Raw genomic sequence first — 21,373 nt, 5'->3', positions numbered from 1 at the left:
CAGAATGTAACTCACCTAGTTTAAAAAGTGCCAGGGGCCCTTTTGGACAGTTTTTAAACCTACCTGGAGGCAATTTATATGTTTAGGCCTAGAAATTGGTCTCATTTAAATGGGGTCCAAGGCCCACTATCGAGTGCGCCTCGGGCCTACCTATTCTGGCACAGGGATTGTTCTGTGTGCCCAGTTTGTGCCAGCAGACCATTCAAACCAATTTCTAGGCCTTAAATTTTAATTGCTGAAGAGGAGCTCTGTTCATGTGTGCAATCACGTGTATGCTTAACCATAATTTTACAGAGCTCTATCCTTGGCAGGACAATAGCTTTCAGCCATGAAATATTTTGGGTCTGGGACCAGTAGCTGCAATGCAAAAGCAGCATCAGAAAAGAATCTGGGAGTAATAGTAGACTTATCATAGAATCATAGAATAGTACAGCACAGAAGGAGGCCATTCGGCCCACCGAGTCTGCGCCGGCTCTTTCGAAGAACAATCCAGTCAGTCCCACTCCCCTACTCTTTCCCCATATCCCTGCAATTTTTTCTCCTTCAAGTATTTATCCAATTCCCTTTTGAAGGCTACTATTGAATCTGTATCCACCACCCTATCAGGCAGTGCATTCCAAATCCTAACCACTCGTTGTGTAAAAAAGTTTTCCCTCATGTCGCCTCTGGTTCTTTTGCCAATCGCCTTAAATCTGTGCCCTCTCATTATCGACCCTTCTGCTATTAGAAACAGTTTCTCTTTATTTACTCTATCTAAACACTTCATGATTATAAACACCTCTATCAAATCTCCTCTTAGCCTTGCCTCTATTTAGAAAGCCCAGGATCCCAGATGCTTTATTAGCTGCTTTGTTAACCTGTCCTGCCACCTTCAAAGATTTGTACACAAACACCCCCCCAGTCTCTCTGTTCTTGCACCCCCTTTAAAATTGTACCATTTGACTTGTTGCTTTTAATGTCAGAATGATGTGGTAAAGCAATTAAAAAATATATATAATGTTGGGATGTATAGCCAGAACAATGAAGTATAAATGTACAGTGTTGATACCAAGGGGGGGAAATTTGGGGCAATAACTTTGCCGGAACGCTACTTTTAGCATCCCGAAAAAGTTAGCGCCCCCATGCCTGAAATTCAATGGTAGCGCCCCAAGCAGGAGGCGGAGCGCTACTGGAAGCGCTCCCCTCCCTCTTGGGGCGCTCCCATTGAATATCGTGGCACTACGTGCAACAGTGCCACACGTGCCGTCACGTAGTGCCACGGTACTGCAGGCTTCCCTCCCCTGATTAAAGGGGAGGGGCCTAGTGCAGCGCGCACCGGGGCCCTGCTAGACCACCGGGGAGCGGGGTGCCGGCAAAAGAGCCTGGCACTGAAAATGGCCGCCCAGCACCTACCCTTTAATTAGCGCTGCCCCCCGACCCTGTTGGACATAGCGTCTGGCGGTAGGTCAGGGGGCATGAGCCAAGTTGCCGGCCGGGGCACGAGCAGGGCACTGCGCACGGCAATGGCGTTAATGCTGGATGCGCAGCGCGCGACCGGCTACCGCTGCCACTAACCTCCCGCTGAATTTTGCCGGAGGCATTAGTGGCGCCGCGCCCGGGCGCTAGTTGTTTTGCGCCCCCGTTAGCGCCCTTGAGGCGCAAAGCAACCAAATTTCCCCCCCCCCAAGACGTTATAATGCACCAGTCAGACCACACTTACTGGAAATACTATGTTCAAGTTTAACGCTGGGTTTGAAATCTTTAGCCCCCAGCACAAATTTTTCTCAGGTAGCGCTGTGTCCATTTTCAGCGGCCATTAACCCGAGTTGCCGGTGACACTGGCTCCTTTGGTGGCGGTCACAAATTTCCCCCCCATAGTTCCCAAGTGTAAATAGTATGAGCTTTGTGGAAAGAAGGGATTACTTTCTGTGATAACGCAGAATTATAGAGACAAAGTTACGGGGAAAGTGAGGGGGGGGGGGCGGGGGGAGCTGATTGAAATATATAAAGTAAAAATTGATATAGATAAGTTGAACCCAGAATATTGGCAAAGTAAATTAGGTCAGTAGGACCAGAGAACATAAACTAAATGAATGAAAAGTAAATTTTAAACAAATATGTTGGAATGAAGTTCTTGATTTGTTTGGAATTAGTTGCCAAGGCAGCATAGTCCAGGAAGTTCAAAATGTAGTTGGAAGCTAGAAGTACTAGAGATCTAAGTGTTGAAGGGCTGAATGGTCTTTTCTCATCCCTGACTGTCCTTTGTCATCATACTGGTCCAGAATTTGGTGTCAGCGGCGAAGCAAAGGCTTTTGCCACTGGACCCAAAGTAAGCTTCGCTCAAAGATCTCGCGGTCTCTGTGTCGAGAAGTTTGGGTTTTCCGACGTGTAATTCAAATCAACATAGTATAGTGGGGAATCCCTAACGCGAGCTGCTGTGACGTCAACAAGCTGTCTAAGCCGCCAATCAAAACGCAGAATTCTTACAGACAGCGAACAAGGAAGTGGGCAAGCTTTTAAAATTCTAACTTTTAAAAAATGTTAGAGAGAGCAAAACAAATATTGGGGCTATCACATGGGGAAAAGGCAAACCTGAAATGAAGATGAACAAACATAAAAAAAGTTTAATAACATTTTTTAAACAAGTTTCTTCAAAAATTTTATTTTTATTAAAATGGATAAACTTAACACTGCCCAAAATTAAAATTAGTTTTCATGGGCCATAACCTTTGTTTAGCAGTCAATATGCTATTAAAACCCCAGTTACATCTAATCCCTTTGGGTCTAACTTTTAGTGGGGAATTTAACAGCGGAAGAGCCGACGTTTTTGTCAATTTCCATGATTTGAGAGATTTCACTGATTGCCGGCTCTGTGGGTGGGGGGAGGTGGTAGCGGCGGGTACAGCGCAGCCTGTGGAGGAGCAGTGAATAACAGACCGCAACTTCAGGATTTCCGCATTAGGCTGCGCATGCGCTAAATCCTGACGTTGCGGTCAGTTTCAAAGGTGAGGTGGCGGCGAACTCTGCCAGTTTGCCGTCATCAGGGCTGCAAGCTCTGGGCTGTTGAGTCACTCTTGGTTGAAACACAATTTATGAAATAATAAAGGCAATTGCATTTCAGAACAGTGATTTTAATTAAAATATTCTTTTTCAGAAAGTAGACTCCTCATTCACAGATCTAAGTATATTACAGTAACTGCAGAAGTTAGCAGTAATTTAACAGAAACTGCAAGCGTTCTTCAAAATTGAACAAAAAGCTTTTGACAATTCCTTGTTGAATAAAGTTGAAAAGGAAAATCTTCATCATTTCCTTTTTTTTCTTCACCAATATGACTGCATTATGACAACACAATGATATATTCATATAACTACCTAAGAACAGTACAATTTGCAATTGGTGACAGAAAGGTTTCTTCTCAACAACAAATATTAAAGACATGAAAGCCTGTGAAAATGAGTGTACCTCGTTATAGCACAATTAAATAGAAAACAAATCAATTTATGATCAATCAATAATAAACATTTATTTTTTTACTAGTAAGATATTTTGGAGATTTTGTTTTGGTCCTTGCTGAACAATATTGCATTGTAAACAGGCTCAGTGACAAACTGAATCAATTAGACATCATACAAGACGACATTTAAATTAAATTAAGAACTGAATCAATTCCAACGGTTGTACTTGTTTTACAAAGTAAGAAAACTAAATAATATATTTTTCTCGGTCATAGAAAATAAATATTAATTTTATCTGAGGTACATACTTGTTAGCTAACTATAATATATTATCTAAGATTGCAAAAGGGGGAAAGCTAAGTTTATCCACACTGTATTTGTTTATAACATGCTGTTTCTACAAAAGAATTGCTATGGTTAATTTGTTTTAATGTTTTCAAGCTTTCATGTTCAATCGTTTGCATACTACACATCAAGTACAGTTCTCAAAACATCTGTCAATTATCTTGTACATGATCTTCTGTAAATGTTTAACATTTTAAAATTGATTAGGTAAATATGCAGGATTGGAGAATATTTGGGAGAATGCACAGAAAGATGTACTTGAGAGTAAACTATATATGAAAAAAGGAATGTACTGTAAATGTCTAAAACTATTTAGCATTTTTGAACTCTCCATCTAGTCACACATTATTAAATGCCAGGAAAGTCTCCATCGATTATGTACTGGAGGACAGCCAGTCCTTGAACTCCTAAGTAATGAGAGTGTTCTGGCATGTTTTAGAACGACCAATAATGCTTGATCAATTTAAATTACATTTCATACAAAACTTTTATTCAGGAGGACACTGAAATATGACGGCCACTCTAAGGTTGAATACAGGACTACAATAACATTTCTTGCATTAAATATTTATGCACCACTTTCTCTAGTTTTTAGGTTATCCCTCATTGCCTCCTGTTCTCATGCACAGGTAGGGTGGAGGGTCTACATAGGTTTATGGTGTATGCCCACTTTACATTTTTGTTGACAAGTACATGCCCACTTGTGGGGAGCCTGAAACAGCACCGTACATTCTTCAAGTGGTTACCAGCGCTCCTGGGGTCAGTCCCAGCCCATCCCCTACCCAAGTGCCGCTGCAGCTCCTATTTTCTGTTTCTGCCTTAGTACAAGCAAAAAGATTAAATGCACCTATAGCACATAACTGTTCAATCAATTCCGCTTTTACTAGGACAGCCAACAGAATTAAATAGGAGCAGCATCACCACTCGGGTAGGGGATGGGATGAGACAGACATTGGTAGCACTTGGGTAGGGAGTGGGAAGAGAGAAGGGTAACCCAGAGTTTTGTTGTTGGAGGTGGTGACATAATGACAGCATTGGGTGGGGGCTCTAAATGGGAATGGGAGAGAGGGATGCAGCGGCAACATGGGAGGAGCAGTGGGTGGGACACAGTGCCAGCATAGACTGGGAAGGCGTATGGGCACTACCACAATGGGCAGGTGAACCGGGGGTGGGGGGCAACTTAACTCCAGCAGGGAAACAGAAGAGTGCTTGTATGTTCTGTCATGGTACCTACAGCCAGACTCTGAAGTACCTTCTTCTAGCCTCATGGACTACATTCAACTAGTAGTGTGTCTGTCCACACTCCACAGCAGCCCAATACACTGAGCTGTTCTCCACATCCCAGGTAGGCAGTAATAATTGCAGTAATTTAATTTCTTTCACAGGTTAGGGTTCTGAACTCTCCCTAGGCTGTGAACTCCTGACCTTTCTGTCTTACTCCTCCCCCTTCCAGGCCTCCAGTTCTATCCTGGCAGCTAGCTGTGGATAGGTGGGTTTCACTGACCTGGCTGCCGGTGATTGCTGGCTAGCTTTTGGTGGCTGACTGTGATTTTGGATGGCTGTTTGTTATGGATGGGTGGCTCTAGTAGCTGGTTGCTGGTTTTGAATGGATAGGTTCTGGTTTTAGCGGTTATGGACGGGTAGTTTCTGGTGCAGGCTGCTATCTGGTTTTCGGTGATGGTGGTAGCTAGTCACAGGCTCATAGGATGACTAGCATTCCTGGTTTTTATGGCTCAGCTACTGACTGGATAAGATCACCAAAGGAGCATCCCAAGTAGGCAGTAATAATTGCAGCAGTTAATTCAATTTCTTGATTTGATTGAGCATGATTTGTTTGCTTTGATTGTGTAACTTATTTTTATACATCATGAAGTAGTGTATATATCCTAAACTGTAGATATATGTGTAAAAGTGCACTCCAAAATGTTGGAAAAGACACCAAATAAGACATCAAAATTCAGAGTGTTTAGGGGGTATGGCCCAAGACATTCTCCCCCATCCAGCGAGAGATTTTTATCCATCATATTTGGTATATTCATTCTAAATCACTGTGGCACCACACAAAAAGAGTACTTTTTTAACAGCATTGTGTCCTACAAATTCTGGTGCTGGAATCATCTGCATCCAGTCAATGTTCCATCTCATTTCTGAGAAAGGGTAAATCTTGCTTAAGGACAACAGGTGGGCTTGAATGTTAGTCCAGAAAGTGATTCCGACTTGAGGCTCGGTGTTTGGAGTGTAATGATCTAATGTCAAGGGGAGCCCCATCTTTCAGAGGAGGAGAAGGGGAAAAAAACACACAATAAGCTGCTATCTAATGATAAATGCCATCAGCAATGGAGCACAAATCGCCATTAGCATCAGAACTGATGAAGAGGTTTGCAATCCATTTCCTTGTCCTCCCAAAAAAGATTTAAAATAAACATGTTTTAAAGGTGCAGAAAAGTGTGAATATTGTTACATTTTAGAAGGCACCATTGTACTGAAGGATGCCTATTATGCTACCATATTGCAGTAATAACTTCTATTTCCAATCTATAAAAGATTTTATTTCACACGTTAAACTGTATGACTTACTAAAAATGAATCCTCAATGAAACATTTAGTATAAAAAATATTATTTACAATAACATTTCCTATTTGTTTTGTCACATTATGTATTGTGAAATCTGCATCACTGCTACCTGAAGCTTTTCACTAAATATTCATAGTTCTGTCATTAGCCACTACTTTTCAGTCAGTCGTGGACCTCGTGGGTTTTATTTCCTAAAAAGATTTCTAAATATTCTTATTCCAAAAGAGGTGTCAAAGAGCTTTAACACCGATAGTACTATATGGAATTTCTTCCCTTTAAAAGTGTTTTTAAACACTACTGCGCTGTATAATAGACACAATGACATTTAACCTTCATAACACATAATAGCTGAAGTGAAATGATCCAACAAAACTGTTGGCGTGGAATAATATACGGTCCCTTAATTGAGCATCGATTAAATAATCCCAGCCAGGAATCTTCTCGGAGTTCTCCAATCAGTCGCCATAACTTTGGCAAAGGATTGGCCTAAATCCCATTTGCATGCTGTATCTGGGCACTCCTCTGAAGGTACAGTGGCTGAATGGGAAACCCCCCCCCCCCCCCCCCAAGGAGATTCTCGGCACCCATAATTTCTCAAGTGGAAATGAGAAATGATTGCTTTTATGTTATTTTGCAGGGTGATTGTTTTTTTGTTTGCTAATTGTAACAAAAGCATGAACACCTGTATAAAGCATGTATGAACACTTGTTATTTTGCTACAAATAGCACAGATAGAAAGTCTTTCCCCTTGATAATGAACATTGCTTCAGAAATTGGCGCTGTCACAAACTTTGCAATGATGCTATTGCAGACACTTGGGTGGAAGTTTGTCTTTGGCAGTAGTGTGGAATGGACTCATCACGACTCGGCAGCCTCGGTTTTCTTTACCAATGGATGTAAATCGAGCTGCTGGTTCACTATGAGCCTGTTTTGCATTACTGGCGAAGACCAATTTCATCCCCGTGATCTTTATTTAAAAATTTATTTATGAAGCTTGCACTTTTTAAGTTCTTTTGAAGAGTTATTATGAGAAAGATCATGTTGACTAGCACTGTCCTATAAAGAACAATGCCAACTTAAAGCATCTCAGCCACTTACCCTTCCTCGTGGGATATCAGTTAGTACTGGCACACTGTGGTTTACAGTGGAGTGAAGCTTGAACTTAACCAGGCGGGTATAGAGCATACTGCAAATATTCAGAAAGGATACATTTTCAAGTTTCATCACAATGTCATATGCCTTCTGTCCATTCTGGCAATACAGTCCATTTCCAGGCATATGACATTGTGTCTGTCTTTGGGCAACACATTTTCAAAACTGAAGAGTTTACTTCAACAGGGGCACGTTTAAAAAAATACTAAAATTGTTATACATCAGACATTGTATCCTCTCACAGATACACAAAACACATTTTATATCACCTCAATTCCTACTCAGGCCCTGCTCATTCTTAGCCACGAGTTTTAAAACATCGAAAATAAAAGACAGGCTGTCAGTAGGAAAGAATGTATTTCCCCATTCACTGATGATTGTGGCGTGCAGTGTTCTGTTTTGATTATTGTAAAGTTGCACAATGCTGCCATTTTCTGCTAGTTGATTTGACAGAAATTAAAGACAGCAGTACAGAAACATACGTAAGACAATGCAGTCCACTTCCATGCGTAAACACATGGTAGTTCAATACAGTACATTTGCTCCATCATAGACACGGGTTTATACTTGTGAAAGGGGTTAACATCAGAAACTTCTAAAGATTCTTAATTGTGAACTCTAGTAATATAGAAGGCACAGTGGTAGCAAACTACAAGATCTATCTGGCTACATTTCTTCCTCAGACTCTTGATCTTTTTCAGATGATTTCAACAGTCCCATCTCCAGAGGCTCGACTTGTTTAAACTTTGAATGAATCACCCTATAAACACACAAAGGATATATGTAAATTTGGTGAAATTGATGATGGTGTGAATGATACTGACTGCAATTATTACAAGTTCTTTTTAAATACGGTTTGAGTTTGAAGCTTAAAGAATATATTATTGATTGTTGATTCGTTGTGGTACAATGCTTTTATTTATCCAAATTTGCCAGTTATCCAAAGCTCTGTTTTTACTAATGCTGTGTTTTTAATCCTCATTAATTGATTCCTCCTCCTCTCAAGGAGAAACCAGTACAGACTAAAAACACTAGAATAGATTCAGGTTTCCTAAGATTCTAATACACCGCTAGTGAAGTCTCCTGGGAGAAATTCCTCCTACTCTCAATTTAAAAAAATTAAATGACTGAATTGCCATGGTGACGCAAGAAAAATTCCAGCTTATGTGAAGGTGCACATTTTGACTCTAGGGGGCAGAATTGCTGCAGTATTGTGAACTAGCAATTCAAGTTGGCATGTACCAGCATATCAAACACAATCAATTTTCATTTCAGCTAATTCATCTTTTTGTACATAGTTTTAGCCTTGTTTTTAGTGTCTTGGTGCATAATGGTGTTGCACTGAGTAAGAAATGCCAGTCATTACACCTTTGTGACATAAACAGTTGTATTTACAATGTGTTGAAAGAATGTGTTGAGTTGGTGCTTGGGGCAGAAAGTGATTTTGGCAGCAGCTCGGGTGTCTTGTGCACTGGCGCTGTTTTTGTCATTAATATTGGGATGTCCCGATTAAAACAGAAGAATTTAGAGGTATGTAAACAGTGCAAAGAAATTTATGGTAGTACCAGTAACACCCCTGCAACTGTAAATCAGTGCCATTCTAATACACAGTCAGCAGCACTATTATCTATAATAAATACTTGCTTTACCATGCTGAAATATCTCAAAGTACTTGACACAAGAAATGCTGATGTAAATTATTACGGGACTGTTATAAATCTCATCATCAAGAAATAACGCTAGACGGCCAGCTGGTGGTGCCGTCCAAGGAGTATAAATACTCGGGCGTGGGCCCAGCTTACCAGGGACATTTTGTAAGACAAGGAACTAGTGAAGTACAACTAGACCTCCATGTTCTGAAACAAGTTGATTAAAGCCTTGCTTTATGATCAAACCAAGCGTGTAGTGAGTTTTATTACATCAATTTAATCAACTTGATATCGACTCCACGCTCTGAGTGATTTCGGGAACAGCCAGCTATGACTTCCAAATCTTTCAGGCAGGAAGAATGTTATAAATCTCATCATCATCAAGAAACGACTCATGAAATAACGCTAGACGGCCAGCTGGTGGTGCCGTCCAAGGAGTATAAATACTCGGGCGTGGGCCCAGCTTGCCATGGACATTTTGTAAGACAAGGAACTAGTGAAGTACAACTAGACCTTCATGTTCTGAAACAAGTCGATTAAAGCCTTGCTTTATGCTCAAACCAAGTGCGTAGTGAGTTTTATTACATCAGGGACCATGGAATATATGCGCATCTTTAAAAACACTCATTTACTGTTATCTCTGCTGTTCTCAGGTATGTTTAAATGAAATAGTTAAATTCTTCAAACAATCGAGTACATCAAGCAGAAGCTCACTTATACATTTATAGCTGGGGGAGCCCGGCTTTGCCAGGGCTGTTTTGGGCCGGGCAGTTTAAATCGAGTCCCAGTCTTTGGGGCCTGTCTGTCTGTCCCTGTGTGAATCTGCTGCCGGGCAACGTTTTAAATTGAGTCCCAGGCTTTGGGGCCTGTCTGTCGGTCCCTGTGTGAATCTGCTGCCGGGCAACATTTCTACCTTTTAACAGCTTCAAAGATGAAAGTGAAAGTACTTATAAAACGTTTTTGGTAAATGTTATGTTATTTTTAAAAGAAATACTAACTTTTTCGAAGCTGGATTAGCAGATTTTGAGCTGGAAGTAGTGAAGCAATGGCTGCCCGATGCCTGAGTTGAAAAGCATTAGTCCCGCCCACAGACGCAGCGATTGGCCAACCATCAGGCGACTGAACTGTAGGATTGGTCAATCGTGACGGCACAGGATTGGTCGACCTTGACGTCAGTCAATCAATGCTAATTAGCAGATAATGAGTTTAATTTTGAAGGTTTTTTGCATAACGCGTGAACAATTTTAGTCCGACCGAAAAGTAAATACGCTTATGACGGTTCTGGAATCGTAAGCTTTCTTTCGATGTAACACACGTGTAGGTACGTTCCATAACTTTCGAGTTTATTCAATACAGACAGACGGAATGACAGACAGAAAGAACCGCTTTATATATATAATAGATAGATGCCAGCTTGATATATTAAGGAGGGGAGGCGGCCAGCGGACCGAGGGTGGGAAAAGCAGGCCCTGGAAGGTCGGACACCGCGGGAGGCTCGGAGGTCAGACCGGGTGGAAGGAGAGCCAGGGAGAAGCAGGCCCCGGGACGTCGGTACCACGGCGGCTGAAGATTGTCGGGCAGGAGTGCGGGAAAGGCGGAACGAGGCGAGAGCGGACCCTATTGTGATGGCGTCGATGAAGATGGCTGCCGTCCTTGCGGGCTCCATGCGTACCAGGCAGCTAAGTGTCCCTTGCTGCTTGGTGCGCTCGGCTCGTTAAGAAAAAAGCATTTCACTGACTGGATTTCACTTGTTGTATTTGGTTATGTGACAAATAAAATTGAAATTGAATTGAATTGATCATGAAATCTACTAGTATTTTAAAGCCTGTGTTGTGGTTGGTTGTTTGTATAGAACTGATCACAAAAAAACTTGTTTGTAAATAGGCTTTTATGTCTACAAAGCAATTTCACTGAAATAGCACACAGAAACTTCAATAAATTCTGGCAATAAATTGTTCGTAATAAATAATCCAGCCCAAGGATACTATAAAATTCAGTTCGAGAGTATTTATATTTTGGTTTATTCCAACTTACTCCATTAGCTTTCATTTTTGGAGGAGAGAGAAATATTAAAAAAATTAAAGAATATGAGTATATTTTTTATTTCTCACCCTCTCAGCCCAGAGCTTTGACACTGGGACAAATAATGGGGATTTAGGCGGACGCTCCCATGATTTTCCATCCATTAATTTTAAAATTAACAGCGCAACCAAATTTTTAAGTGTTCCCGATGTGCATAGCTCTGCATCAGGAGTACGAAAGAGGAAAATCTGCCCCATATCTTTAACTTTAATTTTATGAGTCATTTTCTTCCAATCCAGAGCCATTATTCTGTGTCTCCCCTTGCGACCAAGATGGCACATGTTAAGCGCACCTGTGTGCATCCTGGAGCAGTTCTATTCACTTGTATGGAAGGTGGCACTTTGCATTGGTTTAGGTGCTGTTCCAGAAGCAGCTTTGTACTTAGTACTGACTAAGTAAACAGATAACTAAAATATGGGAGTTTTACTGTTATAGTAATAAGAGTAATTTTTAAACTCACAATGTTTGAGGCATTGTAATAACTCTTACTAATTTGTGGAAAAAGCTCAGCACAGATAACTCACTTTTCTACAGGAGCCTATTAAAACTGATTTTAAAATATAATTTTATGGCTTTAGAACTTTAATTCTAATACAACAAGGCTATAATTCAAAATATCATTGAAATCAGCAAAACTGTAAAAGCAGTCATGCTCTCTTCTTGAAGAAATACCGTTACAGTCTTCAAAGGGTTTACAGAAATTGGGTAACAGTGCAGGTTGTTTATGTGTTCCTTTATGAAAGACTAGTCTTTGATTAAAAGAAGTTAATTGAGGGATTTAATTTTCTCTGGTGGTGTATTGATTAACACATTTCTGAAAAAGTTTCTTTGCACATTTGTTAACTCATTTAAGTTAATGAGTGCGTTAAAATAGTGGCACTAAGGCATTTAATGTAATGCATCAAGCAGTACCTTCCCGAGGAAATTATGGGGGAAAAATTTGGTTGTTTTGCGCCTCCCGTTAGCACCCTAAGAGGCCGCTAATGGAGAGATTCAAATCTGTGTGAAGGAGTTTTGGGTACTGAGCAGCACTTTGCAGGTTCATTTTGATTTGACCTTCCTTGCATCGATTTAGAAGAGACTATGGGGGTTGCACTCTGAGCAGATTTGATGTACAGGTCTCTCCAGGCCGAGATTCAAGGCTGCAATGAGCAGGGTGTGGACGGAGAGCAAGATCGACCCTCCCCTTTAAGAACTGGCCGGCGCCAGTGTGTCTGTGTTCCATTGCTGACTGACATCATATGAGCTTCGCCAGCGCTATGAGGTAGTGCCTCGCTCTTCGGCGTTAGCGCCTTAAGAGAGGTGTGTAGCACCTGATTTAGCGCTCCAATCACCTCCAGGGGTGATAGAAGCCAAGTTTGCAGTCGGAGGCGATAATTAGCCCCAGGCGCTAAACTTTGCGCCCAGCCGATAATTGCGCCCCAAACGGGGCGATACCGAATTTCTCCCCCTAAATCCCTTAGTGTTCAGATATGTGAGGGGTAAAAATATTTACTCACCAACTGACAACTGCATAGCTAACAGCCACAATGAGAAGCGAAAAGGCATAATGCCAGCAGTAGCACATGGTAACAAACATCATATTGTCATGGTTGTCTTGGTCCCATTCAGGGCTTCCATTAGGAGGATATAGAATAAACCCAATCTGCAAAAAGGAATTAAACAATCTGGACTAAAGCAATTGAAAATATTTGTGGATTAAAAAAAAAAAATTCCATCAATGTAGCTATAAATTCAATATCTTTCTAATGAAAGAATTACACTATTTTAAAGTGAAAACTATGCTTTAGCAATGATGCCTTCTACATAAAGTCCAAAAGACCATTGTAACAAAAAAGCCACACAGTAATATAACTTTATCACATAATACGGCTTTATTAATTAGAGTGACAGTTATCAATAACAACTGATCAATAATGTATGAACTATGAGTTAAGAGCACATTCTGCAGTCATACTCCTTGGTACCTGGAAATTGCTTCAGGAAACTTCTTGGGCTGAACAATTTTATATTACGTCTTTGGAATACAATTCAAGCACATAAGCAGTGTGCCAATAAATATTAGATTTGGACCAGGAACTACTGATCTAATTGTTGATTGTGAAACTAAACACACAAATATAATTATATATTCAAACAAATATAAAACTGAGCTAATGATCTTCATTAACCTTTTAATTAAGTAGCTTTTAGGGTGGTACACTAATAATTCCTGTACATGTTAGCCATCTGCTAACACTGTAAACATGGCAGTGAGCCCATCAAAACAGGCCAAAAGGAAAACATAATGCAACTGCAAGGGAATGTGCAGTTTACATACCAAACTGCCAGGTCTGGGTTGCAACTTTTATGCATGTTTGCTTGCAAAATCTGTTATTAGTTATCATAATTAAAAAATAATGGACTTGTACTTATCGTTAGCACTCACTTAAAAAGTGGGTGTGACCACAGTTGTAGTTTGATAGCCATGCTGTATCCCCCCACCTCCCCACTGGAACTTTCAACAGATGCAAATTATGCTGCTCCTCAAAAAGGGAAAAATAAAGACATCAATAACGAAAAGTTCAAGTAAAGTTAACCATATGAAAATAAATTGAAAACCCTGAAGATAACAAAAACAAATCAAGATGAGCTACATTCTAATTCATACGCTGTCCTTAACTTTCAGTGCGCTAAATCTCCTTCAACTTCAGGTTTCATTACAGTTTACCATGGTTTAATGATGATTGTTATTTGATGTATTTATCATATTGTCAACTGTAACCTATATAACCTATATAATCATCACCGACTATTCCCTGGGTTCTAAAAGGAGGAGAAACATATTTTTAAGACAGGGAATTGAAAATCCATACGTTAACAAAGAAAGCTTTAATCCACTGGCATTAAAAGAGCTAAATCAATCAATTAAAGCCCCGCAAAATATTAAGCAACACTTATGTCAGAGAAACATTCAGCACTTTAAAACTCACTATCAGACACTGTTTGCTATTCCTTTGAGGGCAATTGGATTTAGACCATAGAATTATGCTCATTTGGCAGAGTATGAATTTCCCAGACTCCAAAACTGTTACGATAGCAAAATACTGCAGATGTTGGAAATCCGAAATAACAACAGAAAATGCTGGAAAAACTCAGCAGGTCAGGCAACATCCGTGGAGAGAAATTTGAGTTGACGTTTCGGGTTTGACCCTTCTTCAAAACTGGAGAGAAAAGGAACTAGATCGAAGGCAGGGCTGCGATCGGACAAAAGAATAAAAGAACCAAAAGAAGTAAAAGAGATTAGAAGCTAGACGAGATGGTAATATGCTGGGATTAGGTGTAAAGTGTACTGGCAGGGCAAAAGATAGCTGCCAGATGTGAGAGAGCAACAAAAGTAAAGGGGGGGGGGAGGAAAGGAGTGGAAAAATATAAAAAAACTGTTACTCTTGTTCTGCTTTTATTACTTTTGATCTAAATAGCCTTGGAGGAATGTGTTATGTCTAGGAAGAATAGAAAGAACAATCGAGACAAAATCAAGGAATGTGTGAAAATTGGGCTGTGATTTTAAAGGTAATTACCATGTTTTATATCTAATTACTGTATCACTGACAGTATTGAACACTCAAAAGTCTCAAATCTACAAGGTTCAAAACACAGTCCACACACCTCCAGTTATGTATCATTGCACAAAGATACTAAATTACCATTATTTTGTGAATAACTATATTCATCAAGGTCAGGATAACAGTGCTGGAGAATGAATTATCATTATGTTTGATAAAAGTTGCAGCATTATGCATTAGTCACTCCTAAGGCAGGGACTGGGGTAAATTTTCGTCCTCGCTGTGTGACTAGTAATATAGTGGGGACGGCTCGCACACCCTTTTTAGAACAAGCCTGATTTTCATTCTATTGATACGGAATGAAAATCAGGTAGGTTCTATAAAGGCCGTAAGATCTGCTCCACCATATTACTATCAAGGTATTGAAGTCAAAAATCTACACTGTTGGGGCAGATTTTCAACATATGGCTGCCCGTTTCTCAACTGAAAAACAGGTGGCCCGCGGTTGTAAATCGGAGCGGGGGGAGGGGGATCTTCACTATCCCATTGATGCCCAAGACCCAACTGATAAAATAGCCTACAACCAGCTATCCTTTCATTCACCTTGCTTCCTCCTCTCCCAATTGCTCTCCTCCCTCCCGATCACTTTCCCCCCCCCCACCACCCCGATCACGTCCCCCACCCAAAACTGATATACTCTTTGCCACCGAGTTGCCTAGAGTGGCCCAGCAGGTGGGTGGTGCAAACAATTTCTAGGCCTATGGGTCTAAGGGATCTAGAGGGCAATTTTCGCTGAATATTTTAGGCACTAAAGAGCCTCCAAGATGGCCAAGATGGTGTCTTAAGCTGAAATACCAGTTTAGCCCGTGTTTAGCGCAGGACGCCATCTTGGTAAAGGAGTTGAAGCCTGCACTAGGAACGGCCGCCCAGAGGCAGGTTAAACAGCCAACTGCCACTTAAAATGCCTGCTGGTGCTCATTAAAGAGGCTGCACGGCATTTTGGTGGCTAGCGCCTGTTCTAACACTCTCTTCTAACAGCGACCAACTGTTTGGGAATTAGCAGGGCGTTGATGTCGATTTCAAGCGCTACTTAAAGGGATACTCACCATTTCATGTTCTTTGCTGCTGGAGCTGTGAAAAGGGCCTCTGAAACATATCAGGAGACTTCACCAACACTCAGGCAACATTTATTCTGGAAATTCTCTGAGGACTTCACCTAAAAAGAGTAATTGCTGTGCTCCTTCACCTTTTTGGATACCTTATAGGAGTCACCAGGAGAAAGGGAGTGCTTTGTCATCGGCATCTTGCTAAGGGTCCCCCTTGGTCTGGATGAGTAATGGGAGGGGGTCATGAGGCCAGGAAGAGCTGCACCAGCTGCTGCAGGAGAGAGGGACAGGAGGGTGAGGTGGGCTAGGTGGTGTCCTTCCCCCCGCCTGTGGGTACAGGACATCCCTCCTCCACTGGATCTCCTCCACCAGGACCTCCAGTGCCGCATCCAAGAACCTGTGCGCCCTCTCCCTCGGTCCCTGAGCCCTCCTGCAATGTGCCGCTGTGTGCCAGCCAGAGCACTCCACACCTCCAGTGGAAGTGGGTGCGAGGAGCCCACGTATACTGCTCCACGAAAATTGTGTCTAATCAGCACTTGAGAGCTAAATCTGCAGATTTCTGGTTTAGCACCTCCAGGAAAGTTCAAATTATGGTAATCAGCAATTTGGACCAAATTTGTGTGCTAAATCCAGCCTTTCAAACGGGCGTGTCTTATTAGCACAGCACCCATTTAGCGCCTGTTTTCACCCTTTGGCCAAAATAACCCCTTTATTGTTTTTGCCTAGACTCTGCACTCAACATCTCAATCATTGCAGAGCAGGAATTAACAAAGCAAACAGATTTCTAAGTTACATAAAGTTAAAGCAATATAAAGAAGGTGATTCATAAGTGTCCTTACAGAGGTATTTAAGGCAGTATTTTATAGATAAGGTAAATTGGGAATACTGTACTACTTCAAACTGAACCGTAGTAGCACAAGCAGGCATATGTTCAAACTTAAGACTGATATCAGGAGATTCTTCATCGCACAAAGAGCGATCAACACAACAAATAGACCTGGTTACGGTAATGTAGTGAAAACCTTAAATCATCTCAGAAACAGCTGGACGCTATGATGGGGTTTTGTAGAGTCATTCTCGATAATGAACCTAGAGGGCTGAATGGCCTTCCTTTTGCATATTTATATTATAATCTTGTGATCGGGGTTATTGCAGCACGCATTAAGCTATTGCAAATCTGTGACTTATCCATTGGTGTCCCAGTACAATTTCTATAAATATTCCATGCTCCTAGCAATCATGTGTGTCAATTTCATCTATCCTATTTGTTTCCACCTGCACGCACTAGTTATGTCATCTAATATACAAGGAAAAACTATGCTCTACCACATAAGGGTAAAGTGCCTATATTTCTGTCATGTGCAATTACATGCTGCCAATACAGGATACTAATGGATGGAGCAATAAAACCAAGAGCAGCAAGTTGTTTCTGCTCATGCATGTTGGGTCTCTACAGTAGTCCTCAATGTTTGAACCATTTGCAGAGTTTTTCCCATCCCCTTGTTTGAACCTTTTATCTGCATAAATCTGTCCAAATTTTCTCTTAATGGTACAAATGTGGCGGAGACCGCATAGGGACAATAACACAATGTATAGCCAATGCTGTTATATGTACCTTAACATTGTATAGCAATGTTGTGATATATACATGCTGGGTTGGGTTATTGGTGCAGGGTCCCTTTAAGAGCGTCGGTAACGTGACGACGTCATGACATCGGTTGCGTGATGATGTCATAGCCCCTGCACGGGGCTGAGCCTTCAGGCCTCGTGGAGATTGATTAAAGTAGGACACGTTTTGTTTTTGCTTAAAGAAAAATCTCAGCCTGTTGATTTCTGTCGACTCCAACACAAATATAATTTTGCTTCTTTACCCTTTCTTGTTTCCCTTACTAACTCCAATTTTGTTCATTTTCTCTTGCCAGTGTCACACCGCCATTGTCTCTTATTCCATTTTCATAGTTACATACGAGAATTTATCATTTAAGGAAAGCATTTATATTAGTAGTTTATAGAAGGGGGGTGGGGTGGGGATTAAAAGAATCTCTTACCTGCCAGAACCAGCTGCCCTGCAGTATACACAGGCTTGTCCTCAAAAGTTCCAGTACTATATTCCCACGGAGGAAGACTTCAAGAAAGATGCTAATGGAACTGCCAAACACTGCCACCAACAGCAGGATGTGCACATGAATGTCAAGCATCGCACGCCCATGGACATGGTAATAAAACAAGAAACCTGCAGACAAAATAAAATAATAAAAAGGGGTGAATACTTTCTTTGTGATTTTCACAGACTCTGGATTTTACCAGGTAAACTGCTGAAGGTGTGGAAGCCAAACATAATTTTCTCCTAAAGATTTGGCGGTTAGATTTTTGTGGGCTTCTCCCAATTGCCAGCTGTAACTTTGATGGAGGTTTTGCTGAATGGTCAGATGATCGGGAGAATCTTTGCAAAGGTTCAACCCGCTGTGGCTCAGTTGGTAGCACACTCACCTCTGAGTCAGAAGGTTGTAGGTTCATAGTCCCACTCCTTGAGCACATAAAGCTAGGCTGACACTCCAGTGCAGTGCTGAGGGAGTGCTGCACTGTCGGAGTGTGCCGTCTTTCGGATGAAACATTAAACCGAGGCCCCATCTGCGCTCTCAGGTGGACGTAAAAGATCCCATGGCACTATTTCAAAGAAGAGCAGGGGAGTTATCCCCGGTGTCCTGGCCAATCTTTATCCCTCAACCAACATAACAAAAACAGATTATCTGGTCATTATCAGATGGCTGTTTGTGGGATCTTGCTGTGCGCAAATTGGTTGCCGCATTTCCCACATTACAACAGCAACTCCACTTCAAAAGTACTTAATTGACTGTAAAGCGCATTGAGATGTCCGGTGGTCATAAAAGGCGCTATATAAATGCAAGTCTCTCTTTTTTATCTTTTGCACTGAAGAGGAACACACATATGGAAAATAAATAGTAAATTAACCAACCATCTATATGCATTTGTCTCCCATTTGATTCAGTTCAATCAAAAATGGTCAGCACACAGTAATTATTGCCCACACATATGTACAGAAACCCCACCATATATACTGGAGGAGTTAAAATACTGAGTGGAAGTAATAAATGTAATTCATTAAACCTAATAATAACCTTCATTATCTATTCATAAAGTGCACAAAACTCTTACCAAATAGCCCTAGAGAATTTATAACTTGAGTTTGAGGGGATCCAATTAGTTCCAATTAAAAATCCTACAGGATTTACATTTTTAATTACCAAACTACAACCTTCCTGTAGGATCCCATAGAGCTCAATTCCATACATAAGAGTAACATGCGTCACAATTCTTTTTTCTCTTCACTATCAGCTGGTTTTCTGATGATGTTAGACAGACAAAATGTGAAGAAACATCTTTGAGGGCAACAGTGAACAGAATTATTTAAGGAGGCTTAAGTCCAATTAGTGCTTATTCAAATTTTCACTCTGTATTGGATAAAGTGAAACACAGTTGGAGGCATTTAAAATAGTAAAAATAATTGTTTTAATCTACATGAAAAGTTTGAGTATATTCTTTAGGGAGCTCTGAAAATCTGACTTTTATTAGAATTGATGGGTTAGGACATTATTGCCTTTAAGTTAACTGTAATTATGGATTTACATGGTAAATTCAGTAATCCTATGATTCCTGTGGGGAAGCTGCAAAGGGCTATGACAGTTAAGCTCCAATTCTCCAAATCACACTCCCTTCATGTGCAACGCCCCATTGGGAGCATGGGATCACTGAATTTACTCTTACTGATTAAAACTGGTGATGCCAATTAAAGACAAAATAATTGTAATGGCATTATTCTCTTGTACATGCAACTTATAGAACATGACAGAAGAATGATAAAAAATGTAAGTCCTATAGGGGCTGATAATGTAGACCGGCACAGTGACACAAGGCATGAAACAGATGCTGTGGGCAAGTGATAGAGCAGCACAGCATCCTACCACAGCATCCAGCTGTCTCCGGTTCCGACTTATTCCACGTGGATTCCAACTAAACTTCCACCCTCCGTGTTTTGGATCCACCCAGGATTACAAATATCTCCAAGATATTCATCGTTCCTCGAACTACTGCTCTCGCCGCATCTTGAGATCCACGCTCAACGCCATGCGGCGCCACATGAACACTCTCGACCTCTCTCTTCAGCAGCACCGACGCACTCTATCTCAAAGCTGTCCAGGTCCACAGTTCCATTTCATCCTTCAACTCATCTGACGTTTCAACAAAAAACTTTTTTTCTTCCTTTCCGATGTCAAGGATCGCAAGCTTCATCAACTCTTGGATACCATCGCCCCTCCGGAACCTTCTTCCCCTTCACTTTCCTCTGACCCCCCTTCTCCCAATCTCATCCCCTGCCACGTTTTCACTATCCCCTCTGACCTTCCCCTTCTGACCCCGAACGATCAGTCCTCAGCAAAGGCCTGAACTTCATCCCCTTACGCCCCCACCTCAATGAATTTCGAGCTTGGCACGATGTTGAGCTCTTTTTCCGCCGCCTTCGTCTCCGTGCCCACTTCTCTGGCCAGGAGTCTTCCCCCCGCACGACTGACCCTTTCTCCCACTTTCAGAATTCCCGTTCTACCTGGACCCCTCCCTCTGGCCTCTTACCTTCTCTAGATCTTTTCATCGCTAACTGCCGCCGTGACATCGGCCGTCTCCATTTCTCTGCTCCCCTCACTTACTCCAACCTACCTCCCTCTGAACTTGCAGCACTCCATTCTCTTAGATCCAACCCTGACATTGTCATTAAACCCGCTGACAAGGGTGGTGCTGTTGTTGTTTGGCGAACTGACCTCTACCTAGCGGAAGCTGAATGCCAACTCTCCGACACCTCCTCCTACCTCCACCTGGACCATGACCCCACTACCGAACATCAAAACACCGTTTCCAAGACTGTCATTGACCTCATCTCCTCTGGAGATCTTCCCCCCGCGGCCACCAACCTCATAGTTCCCCAACCCCGCACAGCCCGCTTCTACCTCTTTCCCAAGATCCACAAACAGGACTGCCCTGGTAGACCCATCGTTTCAGCCTGTTCTTGCCCCACGGAACTTATCTCTTCCTATCTCGACTCTGTCTTTTCTCCCCTTGTCCAGTCTCTTCCCACCTACATCCGCGACTCTTCGGACGCCCTCCGCCACTTTAACCGTTTCCAGTTTCCTGGCCCCAACCGCTTCCTTTTCACCATGGACGTACAATCCCTCTACACCTCCATCCCCCACCAGGATGGCCTGAGGGCGCTCCGCTTCTTCCTTGAACAGAGGCCCGACCAGTCCCCATCCACCACTACCCTCCTCCGCCTGGCTGAACTTGTTCTCACATTGAACAACTTCTCCTTTAACTCCACTCATTTCCTCCAAATCAAAGGTGTTGCTATGGCTACCTGCATGGGTCCTAGCTATGCCTGCCTTTTCGTGGGATATGTGGAACACTCTTTGTTCCAGT

At 41.8% G+C, this 21,373-nt stretch overlaps 1 protein-coding gene across 1 annotated transcript in view; it reads right to left on the bottom strand.

The window, feature by feature from the left end:
* Window positions 1-3,071: 3,071 nt before the first annotated feature.
* Window positions 3,072-21,373, bottom strand: part of tmem45a (transmembrane protein 45a) — a 35,971-nt gene continuing 17,669 nt past the window's right edge. Inside the window, exons 3-5 of the mRNA XM_086007015.1 lie at window positions 17,938-18,122; window positions 12,738-12,883; window positions 3,072-8,267 (exon numbers count right to left, since the gene is read on the bottom strand). Of these exons, the coding sequence (XP_085863141.1) occupies window positions 8,174-8,267; window positions 12,738-12,883; window positions 17,938-18,122 (425 nt within the window). The 3' untranslated portion in view covers window positions 3,072-8,173. The remainder of the gene's footprint in view (window positions 8,268-12,737; window positions 12,884-17,937; window positions 18,123-21,373) is intronic.

The sequence above is a fragment of the Somniosus microcephalus genome, chromosome 14 (genome assembly GCF_052327205.1).
Source record: "Somniosus microcephalus isolate GS21.2 chromosome 14, FLI_Smic_1.0, whole genome shotgun sequence".
NCBI classification, from domain to species: Eukaryota; Metazoa; Chordata; class Chondrichthyes; order Squaliformes; family Somniosidae; genus Somniosus; species Somniosus microcephalus.
This window is presented reverse-complemented; position numbering and strand designations above follow the sequence as displayed.